The 16,055-nt window shown below is 52.6% G+C and overlaps 1 protein-coding gene across 1 annotated transcript in view; it reads left to right on the plus strand.

Annotated features, from left to right (window-relative positions):
- The window catches only part of Celsr1 (cadherin EGF LAG seven-pass G-type receptor 1), a 130,980-nt gene extending 116,293 nt beyond the window's left edge, over positions 1-14,687 (plus strand). The window contains exons 25-35 of the mRNA XM_055627159.1: positions 6,471-6,645; positions 8,047-8,159; positions 8,542-8,621; positions 9,690-9,816; positions 10,375-10,500; positions 10,678-10,772; positions 11,037-11,140; positions 11,309-11,458; positions 11,836-12,066; positions 12,314-12,575; positions 12,750-14,687. Of these exons, the coding sequence (XP_055483134.1) occupies positions 6,471-6,645; positions 8,047-8,159; positions 8,542-8,621; positions 9,690-9,816; positions 10,375-10,500; positions 10,678-10,772; positions 11,037-11,140; positions 11,309-11,458; positions 11,836-12,066; positions 12,314-12,575; positions 12,750-12,774 (1,488 nt within the window). The 3' untranslated portion in view covers positions 12,775-14,687. The remainder of the gene's footprint in view (positions 1-6,470; positions 6,646-8,046; positions 8,160-8,541; positions 8,622-9,689; positions 9,817-10,374; positions 10,501-10,677; positions 10,773-11,036; positions 11,141-11,308; positions 11,459-11,835; positions 12,067-12,313; positions 12,576-12,749) is intronic.
- Positions 14,688-16,055: the final 1,368 nt, after the last annotated feature.

The following is a 16,055-nucleotide window of genomic DNA, read 5'->3' on the forward strand; positions in this document are numbered from 1 at the left end:
CTCCATGCCTGTGACAACTCTACGCTCTGCTCAGGAAGAAGCACCAAATGTATAGAGCAAGGAAGTGTACTCTGAGGGTGTTATAGGACCAAAGAAGAGGAAGGAACTTGCTGAGAAAGGATGAGGCAAAGAGGAAAGTCAGGGAGCCTCCAGTTGATCTTGATTAAGGTTGTTGAGCATTGCATTGGGTCCTGGAGAATTGCATGAGCCCAAGAGAATGTTGCAGAACCTCACAGGGGTCCTAGCTGCTGATGGGAGGTCACGAGGTCACCTCCTGAGCATGAGGTTTTAACATGCAGAACCTAACAAGTGTTACGGAGGAAGGATGTGGAAAGCAAATCTTTACTTGCACCTACACAGCTGGGTCTGTGACCAGAGAGTCCCCATTCCTTATCAGCAAGGCATGTCCAGACACAGCTACCATGCACACACATGGGGGATTGGTGGAACTTGCCACTGAAGTCAAGATAGCCTACAGGAGGGGCACAAAGACTAAGAGTCATGAGGTGGGACAGACAGTGCCAGGCCAGGGAAATCCAAGGATCTCTACTTAGAAGGTAAATGACTATATTAAGGACAGAGAGCATCTGTGTAATGATTTACAAAGGTCCACACACTGGGACAGTAGGTGTCTGCTATTCTATGTACCTATGGAACAAACTCAAATGTACCTATAGAAGACACAAGTTCAAGAAAAATTTCTAGGAGTCTTAATGAAGGAATAATGTTAATAGAAATAATATGTCTGGCTTTGCAGACTAGGAAATAAAGGGGACAAGAAGATAAACAGCCACGAGGTGTCATTTGAAGGGAAAATCTCTAATGAAGGGAAAAGAAAAGCTCAAATAACAAACGCTGGGGCCAAGGAGAGAGACATGAAGGCAGCTTGAACAGTGTGGGGGCAGTACAGGAGAACCATGGCTGAATGGCTGCATTTCTCTCTAAGATAAGGAAGACTGGTGTCCAGCTGGGTCTATCTTAGGACAGACATGAAGGTGATTTAGCAGGATACAAACCTATAAAATGTCATTCTCATCACCACATACAAAGAATGATCCAAGTTTTCTTTTGCTATTCTGAGGCAAGGGCTAACATAGCCCAGGTGGCCCTTGCATCAGCTGAGGCCTACATGAGCTTGAAGGCCAGACCCTCTGGTTTCCCCTCTGGAGTGTTTGGGATTACAGGCCCATGCTCCTGAACTACCTGATTGTGGTAAAGTTGGAGACTGAACCTAGGGCCTCTGGCATGAGGCCCTCTAACCACTAAGCCATATCCCTAGCACCACATTTAAGGAGAAAATGTTTCTTTTCTTTTCTTTTTGTTTTGTTTTGAGACAGAGTTCTCTGTGTAGCCCTGGCTGTCCTTGAACTCACTCTGTAGACCAGGCTGGCTTCAAACTCAGAGATCTACTGGTCTCTGCCTCCCCAGTGCTGTGATTAAAGGTGTGTGCCACCTAGCTGAAAATAGTTTTCCTAATGCAGAAAAAAAATGATAAATCTTACACTCATTCATGATTAGAAAGAAAGGGGATAGGAGAAAACCCCCTTTGAACAAACTCAAAGGGAACACCTTAACCTAGGACAAGGACCACACACATACACACACTAGCACAGTAGTAGAGGGAACAGTGAGCAGTCTTAACTGTGGTTCCTTGTAGGCGTTAGTTTTTAAAACTTTTATTTGCATCTTTTAAAATCTTCTCCCTACTCCACTTCAATCCTTTCCAACACCCCAACACCACGTAAGAGAGAGAAAGGGTTAGTGGGAGAGGAGGCACAGTTCTCTTAGTTGCTTTCTTCCTGCTTGTTAGGGTCGTCGGGTTCCTTGGAGCCAGTCCAGTCCTCATTTCAGGAGATCTAACTTCTTTCTTGTTTCACAATAGGGAGCAGGAGCAGCATTGTTCTTTCTCTGAGCTCCACACTCTCTGGGCTCTGGCATTCCTTTCTTTTTCCAGAGTCCCAGATTTAAACTATCTGCAGCTGGCAAAGAGCGCCCCTCAGAGCCCGCACAAAGCAAATAGTCTACTGCTGTGGGCCATCTGAATCAGTTCCACATCCCACACCTGGGAACAAAACAAAAACATGTTCCTGTCCACAATAGTCCCTAATGGCAGGGACCTGCCTTATTGCAGCCTATTATCTACTAAGGTATGGGAAGAGGGCCTCGGCAGGGTCACCTATAAAAGAATCAAGATTGTTTTATCAGATGACATGATTGGCATGTTGGGTTCCAGAGAAAACTTTAAAACAACATATAGATAAAACCCTGTGAATAATGAGGGAGCTCAGTGGCCTGTGTGTAAAGGTAACCACACCTAAACATAAGGGGCACAGGAGTGGAAGGGTGAGGGTGTAAATCTGGCTGTGAATTAACAGAGAGGTGCCTGTGGCTGAGCTCCTGGAGGAGGGGGCTGGGGAGCTTTCATAGTCCATTGGTGATTGTGGCATTTGTCCCTCAGGTGATAGGGGCTCTGGGAAGAACAGACTGGGTCCAGAGATGATGTCTTGGGAGGCAGCACAGGTCCACGCTGCTGCTGAGAGTGGCAAAGTCCTTGATGGCAGGCAAAATCATGGGACACAATGGGATTGTGCCGTTGGGTGGCCCAGCTAAACAGCTGTGGTTTTCCACATTTTCATATTTACAAGGGAGAATTATAAAGTAGGTGAGGTCCAGCCCACTTCTGGGGAGTTTGGGAAGGGAGGGTGTCTGCCGGTCAGCTCTGTTCCCTGTGAGGACTGTGGCGGAAGCTCACTCACAGGATCCACCCATTACCCCTCTGGGGCTGAGAGGTGGCTGCGTAAGGGAAGACGGTCTTGACAAATGGGGTCACCACTGGGCTACTCAGGTGGAGATGGTAAAGTTACAGTGGGTTCTGGGCCCTTGGTGCCACCCCCCTGTAGACCTCAAGGAGGTCTCCACTGTGTAGACTTTCTAACCACCAGAGATGAGGGCTGTCACCCTCCAATGTGTGTTGCCCTCTCTGCCTTGGCACTCCTGTGTATATGCATGCTATTTCGTACCTGTGGCTGAAATGTGACTGTACAGTCAACAGACCTTCACTTGTGCATGCAGTGACCCAGACTACCCAACACAGACACCGTCACGTTTGCAGTGGCCTCTGGTCCAGGGTGGGGCCCCATGTAGCACTGTCAGTGCGGTCAGCTGTCCCCTCAGCCTCACCCAGGTCTCCCAGAGGGAGTTACAGCAGCTGTGCTCCGTTTCCACATGGGCTTGTCTCAGGTCCCGAGGGTAGCAACCCAGAGGACGTGTCAGATGAGGCAGCTCCTGCGTATGGTACTTCCTCCTGCAAGTGTCACAGCCTCCCCGTGTGTTGGGCTGGCTGCACTGTGATAGAACTGTGAAGGGAGAACGAGGCACACTTCGTACAGATGTCAATGCTTTTTTACCCCAGATGTTTGCCATCCTTGGAGGCAGAGCCCTTGCATACAAAAAAAAAAAAAAAAAAAAAAAAGCTATACATTCAACCTACCAAAGACCACGGTTCAGGGACATCTCCCACCCTCTACCTGTTGCCTGGTGGGGAACTGGGCCAGGGAAGGGGGCTGCGTGGAGACTTCCTATTGCCACCCAGTAGAGGGTGTCCAGGAAGGATGCAAGAATAGGTGGTGAACCCATCCACCGGTAGCCTGGGAGTCACTCAGTGGGAACACCGTATTCTGTGTGCAGGTTGCAACACGCCCTGAAGTGCTATGGCAACCAGCCAGAGCTCTGGGATCTAACACAGGCCTGGCAGTTGAGGCCCAGAACAGGGCAGGAAGGGAGAGGTTGGGGTGTTCTTGTTTTTGTTTTTGTTTTAAGGGCTCTGAAGTAGAGGAGGATAGATGTAGCTGCTGGTAATGGGGTGAGTAGGTGCAGCCGGACACAGCTACCCAGGGCAGAAAGCACAGAGCCCCAGCATGGAGACCTGATCTCCAAGTCAGGCTCTGGGATAGAAGGGGGAAGAAAGCTGCAAAGCTGGAGTTTTCCACCAAGCACAGAGACCTTCCTGAGTGGCCAGACGCCTCAGGAAAGAGGACAGACCCCACTCCCTCCCAGGCCATCCTTGACTCTGCCATTGACAAACTTGGGCTTTCCTGAAAGGTCAAAGAAGCACAGGGTTGATCAGGTAAACAAGGACCAAACCTCCCCACCTCTTCCCAAGGCCAGACATTCTCCTCACAGAGCGGGCATGGCGTTGATATGGGCCCTGAGGGAAGATCTCTCCCTCAGGCATGGACACGAGAGGCCCACCCTCTTCCACATGTGTAGCCCGGGTGACAGCTCAGTGAGCCGAGATTCATTTAGGGAAACGGTAGGTGGGCCTTTTCAGGGTCTGGAGAGAGGAAAGTGTAGTCTTTGGCTTCAAGCCACTCCCTGCACCTGAGTAAGGCCTGTAGAGCACTGAGAAGCCACAGCTCATTTCTGACTCAGCGCCTGGCTGGAATGAGAGCTTTCCGGGCACCAGTGAGCACAGACCAAGCAAATGCACCCCAGCAGGAAAGGTGTGTGGTGGCAGGAGCTTGGCACGATGCCTGAGGTTTTTTTTTTATGAGTTTTATCTAAACTCACAGCCCTATCTCTGGGTGAGGCTGTTTATCTCCCAGAAGCCTGACAGGCTGAAATGATTTAGTACCTGTTTGTTCTGTTCTAGAAAAGCGAGTGTGTTTAGTGTAGAAGTGTGTACACAGGACCCCGCCAGATCCTACTGTGGATTTCTAGCCCTTCTTTTCAATTTACTTTCTTTACTGAGCATTTACTTTTGCAACATTTAAAGCAGCAGCCAGCCCACCTTCTCACCCTCGTCCTCCAGCTGAACCACAGCTGCACGTCCCACTCTGGAAATGGAGTTTGGAGTGGGTTAAACCAGCTCAGGCCTGTCCCTCGAAGCTGCCATTCTGATGCCAGCAGAGAGCAGCAGAATGGCCGCTGTTTCTGTCTTCAGCTTTGCAGTGTTGGCGGCAAGTGTTCACGCTCACATAAGTCCCTTGTACTGTCCGGGTGTCGTTTCTGGAGTGCACCTGGCCCCTGGAGGTTCCGTCACGGCACCCTCCAGTGCCGTGGAGGATCTCTGAGGGTGCGCTTCTCAGGGAAGACGAAGAGGACGGCAGGCTGGCAGTCAGAGGCCGAGCATGGGGCGGTACCTGCCAGTGTGGGCCCCATATGTGGGTCAAGGGTGGGCTTTGATGAGGGTGTGGCCAGCTGTGGTGTTAGAGGGTGCTTGTGGCCAAGGGTGGGATCTCTCAGTGAGTTTGGTCCGGCTGGGGGTGGGGTCAGTCTCAGCTGTGGTTAGGAGTATGGTTAAGCTGCGGGTGTGGTTGTCCAGGTGGCCAGCTTGAATAGGGCCAGATTTCCCCCCTTCCTCCATTTCTGCTTCTTGTTTTCTACCCTGCCTGGCTTAACTTCCTGCTGGGAAACCTGCCATCACCTTCCAGCCGGCTGACCTGGAAAGCCCCTTGAAGGGCAGGTCTCCCAAAAGGCCTATGAGCAGCTGCCCTGGGCAACATCTTCACATCCCATTGTGACAGTATAAACCCGGAGGCTGGGTTTATACTGATGTCCCGCCAAGCTGAAGGAGCCCCGTGTCCCTTGTCTCTCCTCCCACTGGCGTCTTCCTGACACTGCTCAGTCTTCTGTCCCCAGTCAGGCAGAGCTGGCTTCCACAGATGGTGCACTACTCAAGAACACACATGGTGACCTTCAGCCAGCCCACGTGTCAAGTTTTCATTTGTGGCACGGGGCCTCTGGCCTGACACAGAGCCTTGTCTGGTAGAGCCCCCTTCTCCCCTGGTCTTAGACCAGCAGATAACATCAAGGCGTTCTTCCCACTAGACAGAGCGGCCCCTGGAGGAAGTGCCCTCCCCCCAGCCCCCAGCTGTACCCACTGCTCGCTGAAACCATGAGGTGGCAGCTCTGGGAGTACAGATGGAGGTCCCAGCCTGGGAACTCTCAGCCTGAGCAGATGCAACTCTACAGTGATTTCAAATAATAATAATAATAATAATAATAATAATAGTAATAATAGTAATAATAATAATAATAAACCCGAAGTAAAATTTAAAAATTAGAACAAGCTCTCAAAAAAATGTCATTTCCAGATTCTCAAAAAGACGAGGTGCTTTGTCCACTCCTTGTTCCTGAATCACACCACTCTTGGTGGTGACCCCAGGTTGAGATCTGATCCTTGGGTGGATTTCAACCCCCACCCCCCATGCCACTTTCCGCCATCTACGACAGGAGTGATGCAGTGACCTTCACTTGGGAGGAGAGGAGCTTTGCTGCCCTCTAGGGACACTAGAGACCCTGCCATGGCAGGACAGCCCTGTAACAATTTGGCTTCTGCCCCAGGAGGGGTTCCCACCACCCAGGCTTGGACCCCTGTGTCGGCAGTTTTCTGGGGTGCTTGCCAGCCTGCCCCCTCAGCGGTCCCAGGGCCTTTGGCTGCATTCTGAGCTTGCTCCTCTCCACCCCAGTTTCTCTGCACAGTGGTCGCCATCCTCCTGCACTACGTCTCCATGAGCACCTTCGCCTGGACCCTGGTGGAGAACCTGCACGTCTACCGCATGCTGACGGAAGTGCGCAACATCGACACGGGGCCCATGAGGTTCTACCATGTGGTGGGCTGGGGCATCCCTGCCATTGTCACAGGTAAGGGCACACAGGGCAGCTCTGCCAGGGTGACCTGGGTTAGGATACAGGTTTCCCCGAGCCATCTGTCCTCTTTTTCTCCTGGTCCTCAACATTTAGCTGTGTAAGTCTCTCTGGGCAGGTGTGGGCAGCAGGAACAGAGTACTTGGGGCTCTTTGTGAAGTGCCTGTTGGAAGAAGCCGTGCTTCCATCACAGGGTGTGTGTGTGTGTGTGTGTGTGTGTGTGTGTGTGTGTGTTATAAAAGGGTGGGTCGGTAGGTGCACAGATGGATGGACATGCTGTATGATAAATCAGTCTTGACAATTGGATGACTTCCAAGTGAGGACTGTTTCATGCATACTTCCTGAGCATGTTTTTCTTTTCTTTTCTTTTTTTTTCCTGGTTTTTCAAGACAGGGTTCCCCTGTGCAGCCTTGCTGTCCTGGAACTTTTTCTGTAGACCAGGCTGGCCTTGAGCTCACAAATCTGCTTGCCTCTGCCTCCTGAGTGCTGGGATTAAAGGCATTCACAGTCATTCCTGGCCTGCACTTTTCAGTATCTAGAGAAAGCCAGCATTTGCTTCCTGTTGAGGAAGAGCCACACTTCCTGTTCTCAACAGGAAGGCATGAACCCGTTTCCTGGCAGACCCTGGTGGGCATTCTAGGATTCTAGACAGTCTCCCAAGGCTGCTAGGGTTCTGATAAAACTCATCCTTACTCCAAGGGAGCCTGGACCATGTTCATATTTTCAGAGATATGGAGGGAGGGTGGCAGCTGCCTCTCCTTGCTTCACAGACATGTACTATCTCTTTCAAGGTCAGGTGTCATCGTGAGAATACCTAGAATATGATGTTTGCTCCGCAGTGTAGAGGCCATCTTGAGTTGTCAGTGGAGGGCCTCCCCCGCAGCCTCTGTTGAGTTCTGAATGGAAAATGCCACTGCCTCCTGAGGGCTTTGCTATTTAGATTCAGACAGTTCACAGTTCTAACTTTTCAAAGTTTACTTATTTTAAAAAAAAAAAACACACAAATCTTGTCGGGCAGTGTTGGCACACACCTTTAATCCCAGCACTTGAGAGGCAGAGGCAGGTGGATCCCTGTGAGTCTGAGGCCAGCCTGGTCTACAGAGAGAGTTCCAGGATAGCCAAAACTACAAAGAGAAACCCTGTCTCAAGAAACAACAGAAACTACATATATATAATAATTATGTAAATACACACACACATACATATCCCAGGCCATAACTTAGTTTAAGGAGTTAAGGAGTTTGGATGTGCTTCTCTCTGTCTCCTTGATCTCTGATAAGAGTGGTTTTGGGTCTCTGGATGGCGTTTCCTGTCTGGCCTCCTCAAATCTCCTCCCAGGAAGGTGGGTGACTATCCATGTTCGTGACCCTCACTTCTCTGTCTCTCCAATATCCACAGGACTGGCTGTTGGCTTGGACCCTCAGGGCTACGGAAACCCTGACTTCTGCTGGCTGTCCCTTCAGGACACCCTGATCTGGAGCTTTGCTGGGCCTGTAGGAGCAGTTATAATTGTGAGTACTGAGTCCTCAGACACGGCACTTGGGACACCGGGGCCCAGGTGCTCCAGGGTCAGCAGTTCCTCAGGGTGGCTGGGGTTGGCGAGAAGGACATGCTTCACAGTGACAGAGTTTTCAGGCTGCTCTGGGACCCTATCCCCAGACTCCCAGGTTCTGGGTCTCATTTCATGCCCATTGGAAGACCTCCATGCACAGGCAGCCTGGCGTCAGGCTGAGGCCTGACCACGGCATGGCCTGACTTAACTTGCCTGGGGCCAAGGCATCTCGCCCCACCCCAACCCCTTCTCCAGACATGGTTGAAAATATGTGTTTGGCTGGGGCGCATCGCCTTGGAGACGGCAGTCCACTACCTGAAGCTGCTATTCTTGTTTCCTAGATCAACACGGTGATCTTTGTCCTGTCTGCAAAGGTTTCCTGCCAAAGGAAGCACCATTATTATGAAAGAAAGGGAGTTGTGTAAGTTGGGGCTGAATCTGGCCTTTGGGTGGGACAGAACACTGAGCCAACCCATCAAGTCTTTCAGCTGGGCCCTGGGAACCCCCAAAGGTAGAGTACATTCTGCATAGAGACCTCTGCAAGTGGCCATCCCATCCCCCAGCTGGCTGGGCTGTGAGCCACATACCCAACAGGAAGTCAGCCTAGGGGAGTAGGGCGAGCACTGGACCTCCAGGGAGACTCGATAGTGATTAGCCAAGCAGGGGCTGACAGTGGGTTCAGGCCCTGAGATAGTTCCTATGGGAAGAGGAAGAAGAGGGACATGGGGAGGAGAGAGTCCTGGATTGGGAATGAGACACACGTTCAGCACTGGGTGACACGTTCAGCCAGGTGGGCTAGGAATGACGGCGATGCTGGGGCCTCGGGAGTGTAGGGACCTCCTGGGTGTAGCCCAGGAGTGAGCTTGCAGTTTTAGTAGTAGATGGGGTGAGGAGACTCATTGTACCCCATAGAATTAACGTGGCATCCAAGAAGGGTGAGGTGCGAATGACTCTAAGGAATGCTGGAGGATGCCCTCTCCCTCCCCCCTCCCCCAGCCCAAAGAAGGTACCTGAGTCAGAAGTGGAGAGGGTGGGAGTAGCTGGAGTCCAGGCCCAGAGGCTGCGACTTCCTGAGTCCACTTTATCTCTAGCTTCCCACTCTGACCCCAAGTCACACGGGGACGGTCACATGGTAGAGGCGGCTGGCATATGAATTCTCTGTCTCCCGCTGGCCTCAGCCACGTTCCTCTGTGTTTCCACATTTCACAGAAGCTAGCACGGCCTTCCACAGCAGCCATTGGACCTGAGTCACATTAAAGAGAGTGTTGGAAGCAATGGTTCACTTTAGTGGTTGAGGCTCATACTCTCCTTTTAACTTGTTTTATCTTCTTATGCCCACACCTCGAACAACACAACCTCTGTCTGCCTTGTCCCTGGTGGAAGCTAGGGTTGGGGTGGGTTTGTGGGTGGATGGATGGACAGACACAGGTATGACAGCCGCCTGTGTGAACCTGAAAGAGGCAGGGACCGGCCCTCTGCCCTCCCACAGCTCCCTGCTGAGAACGGCCTTCCTCCTGCTGCTGCTCGTCAGCGCCACCTGGCTGCTGGGACTACTGGCTGTAAACAGTGACAATCTGAGCTTCCACTACCTCTTCGCAGCCTTCAGCTGCCTGCAGGTAGGTGCCAGCCGAGTCACCTGCTGAACACCTTCTTCCCTCTGTCCTGGGGCAGCTGCAGTGAGAAGGGGGTGGGTAAGAGCCTCGGGACTTACATCTTCAGAGGAGGAAACCTGTGTTTTCCGTCTGTCCCAGCCCTTCTGTTCCCCTGGAGTCTGTCGGGACATTGCCGTGCTTTGGGCAGGACAAAGCTTGATTCCCTGCTCCACCACCATAGGCTGGCCCAAAGCCAGTTGGTGTTCTCTGAGAGTAGGAATAGCTCTACATTTCACACCAAGTGCTGCCTAGTAAATTTATGGCATAATGTTGGTGGCGGGGGTTGGGGGAAGCTGATGGCTCATAACGCCATGGACTGTGCCGTCCTGTCCATGTGTCTTAGTTGTGGAAGCTCCCCTGTGAAGCAGTAGCCCCTCCTGGAGGCCTGTGGTGGACGCTTGGGGCATCTTGTGTCAGCCAGGCTGCTCTGAACTAGGCTTTCCTCCGTGGGCAGCCAGATGCCTGGTGTAGCAGCATCAGGACCCTGAGAGTCATTCTGACCTGGTGCCCATATCCCTCCAGGGCATCTTTGTCCTCCTGTTCCACTGCGTGACCCACAGGGAGGTGCGGAAGCACCTGAGGGCAGTGCTGGCCGGGAAGAAGCTGCACCTGGATGACTCGGCCACCACTAGGGCCACTCTGCTAACGGTAGGAGGCGCTGGAGACCTCTCCAGTCCAGGCCTGGGAGCTGGCGGTACTGCTAAATGGCAGGGTTGGTAGCTGTGGGGACCAAACGAATTCCACTCCCTAGGCTTCATGGGGGCCACTCAGGGTCAGTGCTGATTTCTGCGGCATCTGCTCACATTCTCCCCACCCTCCCCCCAGCGCTCCCTCAACTGCAACAACACATACAGCGAAGGACCAGACATGCTCCGCACAGCCCTGGGCGAGTCCACAGCCTCTCTGGACAGCACCACCAGGTCAGGCCTCTGTACTCACTCTTTTCTTCGGGGGTAAACAATGCCCTGGCTGTGAGCCCTGATGTTCCAGGAACCCAGTCTGCCCCCATATACCGGGGAGGCTGTTGGATCAGTTATTGCTGTCGAGAGAGCACAAACGGGGCAGGTTTAGAGGATCTTGCAGAGCCTCATGTGGCCTTCCGTAGTAGGTGCTCTGTGACATTGAGAGCCCGTCGCTGTCACTCAGGGACAGTGCTGAGCCGACCCCACCTCTAACCTGTCTAGGGATGAGGGGGTCCAGAAGCTCAGTGTGACCTCTGGACCAGCACGTGGTAACCACGGGGAACCAGATACGTCCTTCATCCCTAGGAACTCCAAGAAAGCTCATGGTATGGTTTCCCCTCAGGCACCTCCCTCCCGTTCTTGTTTTTCCTCCTCTTTCTTGACCCTCCATCCTCTGTGGTTTTGGACTTTGTGTATCCTGAAAGAGCATTGGTGGCCTCATGCTTAGAGTCGGAGTTGGCCTGAACTCCCTACCCTGCCCTGACTCCCTGCAGGCCCCGACTCTGACTCCGACAGTGAGCTGTCCCTGGACGACCACAGTAGCTCCTACGCTTCTTCACACACATCGGATAGCGAGGACGATGGTGGGGAAGCTGAAGACAAATGGAGCCCAGCTGGTGGTCCTGTCCACAGCACCCCAAAGGGTGAGCAGTGGAGACACACAGAATGCCAGAGTGGACTGTTACCTGTGGGATATGGTCACGCTTCAATTCTGGCTGGTGTCCCCTAGACCTGGCCAGCAGAGTAATGGCCACACAGGACAGCTCAGACAGGAACACAGACCCTAGGAAATTTGGCACACCATCTGCTGGGCAGTGGCAGGAATTTGGGTGCAGCAGTGTGGCTCACATTATCCCAGGCTCCCCAACACCAAGATGTGGCCTCGGTTTCTCCATCTTTAGACTGTGGCCCTGCCAGTCCTGTAAACCAGAGATGAGGTCAGGGCCACTCTCAGAGTCTACCAGGCCTTGGGTATGATGGGAGTGTGGCTGTAAGTCTAACCAAATGTCATTCTTAGCAGACGCTCTAGCCAACCATGTCCCAGCTGGCTGGCCCGATGAGAGCCTGGCTGGGAGCGACAGTGAAGAGTTGGACACTGAGCCCCACCTGAAGGTGGAGACCAAGGTCAGCGTGGAGCTACACCTGCAGGCGCAGGGCAATCACTGTGGCGACCGGCCCCCTGACTTGGAAAGTGGGGTGCTGGCTAAGCCAGTGGCTCTGCTCAGCAGCCAGCCCCAGGAGCAGCGGAAAGGTACCTGAGGAGGGCCCTGCTGTCTGTCACTGGAGCAAACCTTTTCCTAGCACAGAGGACAGGGCAGGAGCCTTTTTTTTTTTTTTAGCAGGCTGAGGGGAGTTCTGTGGAGGGCTTGGGTGGGGCCTGGGCAAGTTGGTAAGAACCAGGCCAGGTGCCTTCTCTTACTCAACACCACCCATCCCCAGTTGAGCCACTGCACCCAGGTCTGCCTGAACTAACTTGGTGGTCACCTCCATCCTGTCAGGCATCCTGAAAAACAAAGTCACCTACCCACCACCACTGCCAGAGCAGCCACTGAAGTGCCGGCTGCGAGAGAAGCTGGCCGACTGTGAGCAAAGCCCCGCATCCTCCCGAACATCCTCCCTGGGCTCTGGTGATGGTGTTCATGCCACCGACTGTGTCATCACCATCAAGACTCCAAGGAGGGAGCCAGGCCGCGAGCATCTCAACGGGGTGGCCATGAGTGTATGCACAGGGAGTGCCCAGGCCAATGGCTCTGACTCAGAGTAAGTACCCTTGGGAGGGTGGGAGCCACCAGCTTTCCCCATCCAGGACTCCTAGCGCCCCCAGGCTTCCCCTTGCACCTGAATGCGAGTATCTGCCCCTGAATGACTTTGGAATACAACCGATTGCCACTGTCACTGACCCTCCACACGCCTGGCAATTCTTCCCACACACAGAGGCAGTAATGAAACTTCAATTTGAACCATCAGGAAACCATGAGGCACAGTCAACCCCAGACTGCCAGTCAAGCCCTCGGACCTTGAAGCCTGGGACTGATGCTTATGGGGCAAGCAGGCCCTTTGTATGAGGGCCCCTGCAATAGCAGCCGGCTCTACACAGAATGTCCAGGCAGAAGCCCTTGGCCCTCGCAGGAGCTCAGGGCCCAGACTCTGTGACAAGTGCCAAAGCTACAGGCATGGTTCAAGAGGGAGTCGTGGACTTCAGACTGGCACAGCTCCGTCCTTAGACTGCAGACAGAAGGCAAACCTTGCTGCTGACCTGGCCACAAGTGGCCCCGCACAGAAGCCAGAGAGCCTGAACTGGACTTGGAGAATCACTATGCCAGGCCCTTTGCCTTGCCAGAGTTTAGAGATACCAGACACAGGCCAAGGCCCAGCTGTCCCTGCAGGCATCTCCTGCAGTACAAGCCCATAGTCACCAGCCTTGCAGTCTCTGCAAAGGCACCCCGTGTCTTAAATTGCTGTTTAAAATTGTAAATACGTACAAATCTGCCCTGGACTTGGAGAAGATGGGAATCTGTATATATTTTGCAATGTCTTGACTTTGCTGACACGGGAGAGCCATGAAATGGCATCTCGATATATTGCCCAAGGAAGCTCACAGTTGTACTTGACCCTGGAATGAGTCAACACAGCTGGTCGCAGTGCCCAGGTAGGGAGCACATGGGCTGTGAAGTTGATATAGTTCTGGCGGCTGCCTCCAGCCAGGGAGCATGGGTGTTCCACTGGCCTTCGGAGCCCAGCCTAGGTGCTGTGCGTGCTCTCGGCTCCATGGATCTGGGATGGGGCTGGCCTGTGAAGTGGGGCCGCTACAGCTGACTTCATAGGTGTGTGTGAAATCCCGACCACTCAGCCCCCCACCCCCAGGCCCAGATCCGCTCCTGATCCAGTGGGGCTATTCTGGAGCCCTTCCCAGTCAGCCCAGTGCACCGGAGAATTTCTTTGTCGCTGCTCCTGTTTCCATAGGATCTTAAGAGTGCTCGGTGTTGCCGATTTGGAGGGAGCCCTGAGGTCTTTCTTCCACAGTGTCACATTCCTTCCTGCCAATGTTCTACTCTTTCAGGCTCCAGAGCATTCTGGGCAGGCAGGGGCTCCACTCCTGAAATCTGACCAATAACATCGTTTTGCCTCAAATGGCCAATTGTGCAAAGAAACAAAGCCACAGCCCTCTTCACTGGTTACCAAATTCTTTTTGGAAACTCACACCAAGGGCTGCTATGCCCAGCCCACCACGAGCCACCATGCAGCCAAACCCAGGGGACTGGGGCCCAGAGTTACTCAGACGTGTACTTCGGCATTCACTGTTGTTTGAAGCAGGTGCCTGGGGCTGAGATGTAGAGCTGCTCTCAAATGGGAGAGCTAAACCAGGAAGCCATGCAAGGACTTTCACAGCAAGCTCTGCTCCCATGAGTGCACAGGACTGCTAATGATGGATTTGTGAGAGAGGAAAGCCTACATGGCATGGTCTGAGGTCACTCACTGCCACCAGGCTGAGGGGAGGCCCTAAGGTGGCCTGAGGATGACAAGGATACAACCTTGCACAGGCTGAGGGGAGGTGGAACACTATGATCGCCCAATTCCATGACCCCATGCCACTCCAGAAGGTGGAGTTGTTAATTTGAAGACTACTGTTACCAAAACAAAACCTGTCAGTTTTAAACTGTTTTTATGACCTGAGACTTGATTGATCTGACACTGGAGGTTTTTACCAGGTGTATTTATTACTGTTCAGCACTGGATGACAACACAGGTGAGCTGCATCTATAATAAATTAAGATTTTTGGATTTGTATCCATGCTGTGCTGGGTGTTTACTGTCCCCGCTGGCTCTAAGGTAGCACAGGAAGGACTGATAGAGACAGCCTCAGGCCTCATGTGGGATCCAGGAGACAGACAGGCCCATGGAGTATCCATTTATGTGCAGGCCTGCCATGACATGGAAGGACTTGCCCAAGTTTTCCAGTTCTTCAGTCTGTCTTTTTTTTTTTTTTTTTTTTAATCAAATCTGAGAATTTAAAAGGATTAATTCTGTGAATGGGTATTTTCTCTCTCTGCATGTCTCTGTCAGTGCTTTTAAGCACTGAGCTGCCTTCTCTCCAGCCCAGGGGACACAGAAAGAAAAAAAAGAGTTTGTGTAGAGACCAGAAAAGGGTCAGTGCTTTATACCATACCCCACCCACCTGCAGCAGGATTGCCCCTGATCCTGGGGCTCATGTTTGTTCTCCAGTCAAACTGGAAGCCAGCGGGGCTCCCCACTAGCCCTCCCATCTCTGCTCGTTAGGGGATAAGGCTACAGGCACATGAGGCCACATAGCAGCTTATGTGCATGCTGGGGCGAAGTTCCAGTCCTCATCTACACAGCAGGCACTTGTAAGCACCGAGGCCCCATGGCTCGCTGCAGTCTCCAACCCTCCTTCGCTCTTTCCCTCCTTGTACTGTTGTGGCACCTCACTTGAGTGCTACTCGGATACCCCGCTGGCCCCCAAGCCCTCTTGTTCTGCAGATCTGAGTACCCACGAGGGTCTTGATGCTCCCTCATTCTTTCCCATCATCTACACTGCGCTACTGAGCCCATCTGGTGAGCTTCTGACATTTTAAGTGTGATTTTCAATTTTATAGTCTGTTTTCTCATGGTGGTTCCTTCTCTGCATTCACCTTCATCTCCTAGGCACAGTGGATTGGTGTTCCACCCTCTCTGGTGCTGTATTCAGCTGTGACCTTAAGGCTCCATCTATCGTCTTTCTCTTGGCTTTGAACACTCCAGTGGCATCTTGATTTCTCTGGAGCCTGGGCATGCTTAAAACCTCATCTTAACTTTGCAGCAACCTGGTTAGGCTCCAGCCACTACTGAATCCAGCCCTCACCTCTTAGGTCATTTATCTTGATTCCTGTCCAGAAAGGTGAGTTTCCAAGACTTCTGTCCCGCTGTGTTGCTTCATATATCTGTTCAGTGGTGCTACCCTTGGGAAAAACTGGGAGCAGAGTAGTGGGTACTCCTTTCTTTCCCTATGGCCCAGGGGTCCCCTTCCCCAGGGTCTCCACCTGGTGTTGCTGCACAAGGAGCCATCCCAGGCCTGTAACCCACGCACACCCCAGATAAAGGACATCTTCTGATGTGGTTTTTCCTCGGATACGCTTGTGCACTTCTAGAGTAACGTGTTCACTTCAATCCCCACTCCCACCCCAGTGCCAGGCTAACAGGAAAACACTGGCTTCCTCCTAACATGGGCACTGCCAGGGAAAG

The sequence above is a fragment of the Psammomys obesus genome, unplaced genomic scaffold, assembly GCF_907164565.1.
Source record: "Psammomys obesus unplaced genomic scaffold, mPsaObe1.curated_primary_1811, whole genome shotgun sequence".
Taxonomy (NCBI): Eukaryota; Metazoa; Chordata; class Mammalia; order Rodentia; family Muridae; genus Psammomys; species Psammomys obesus.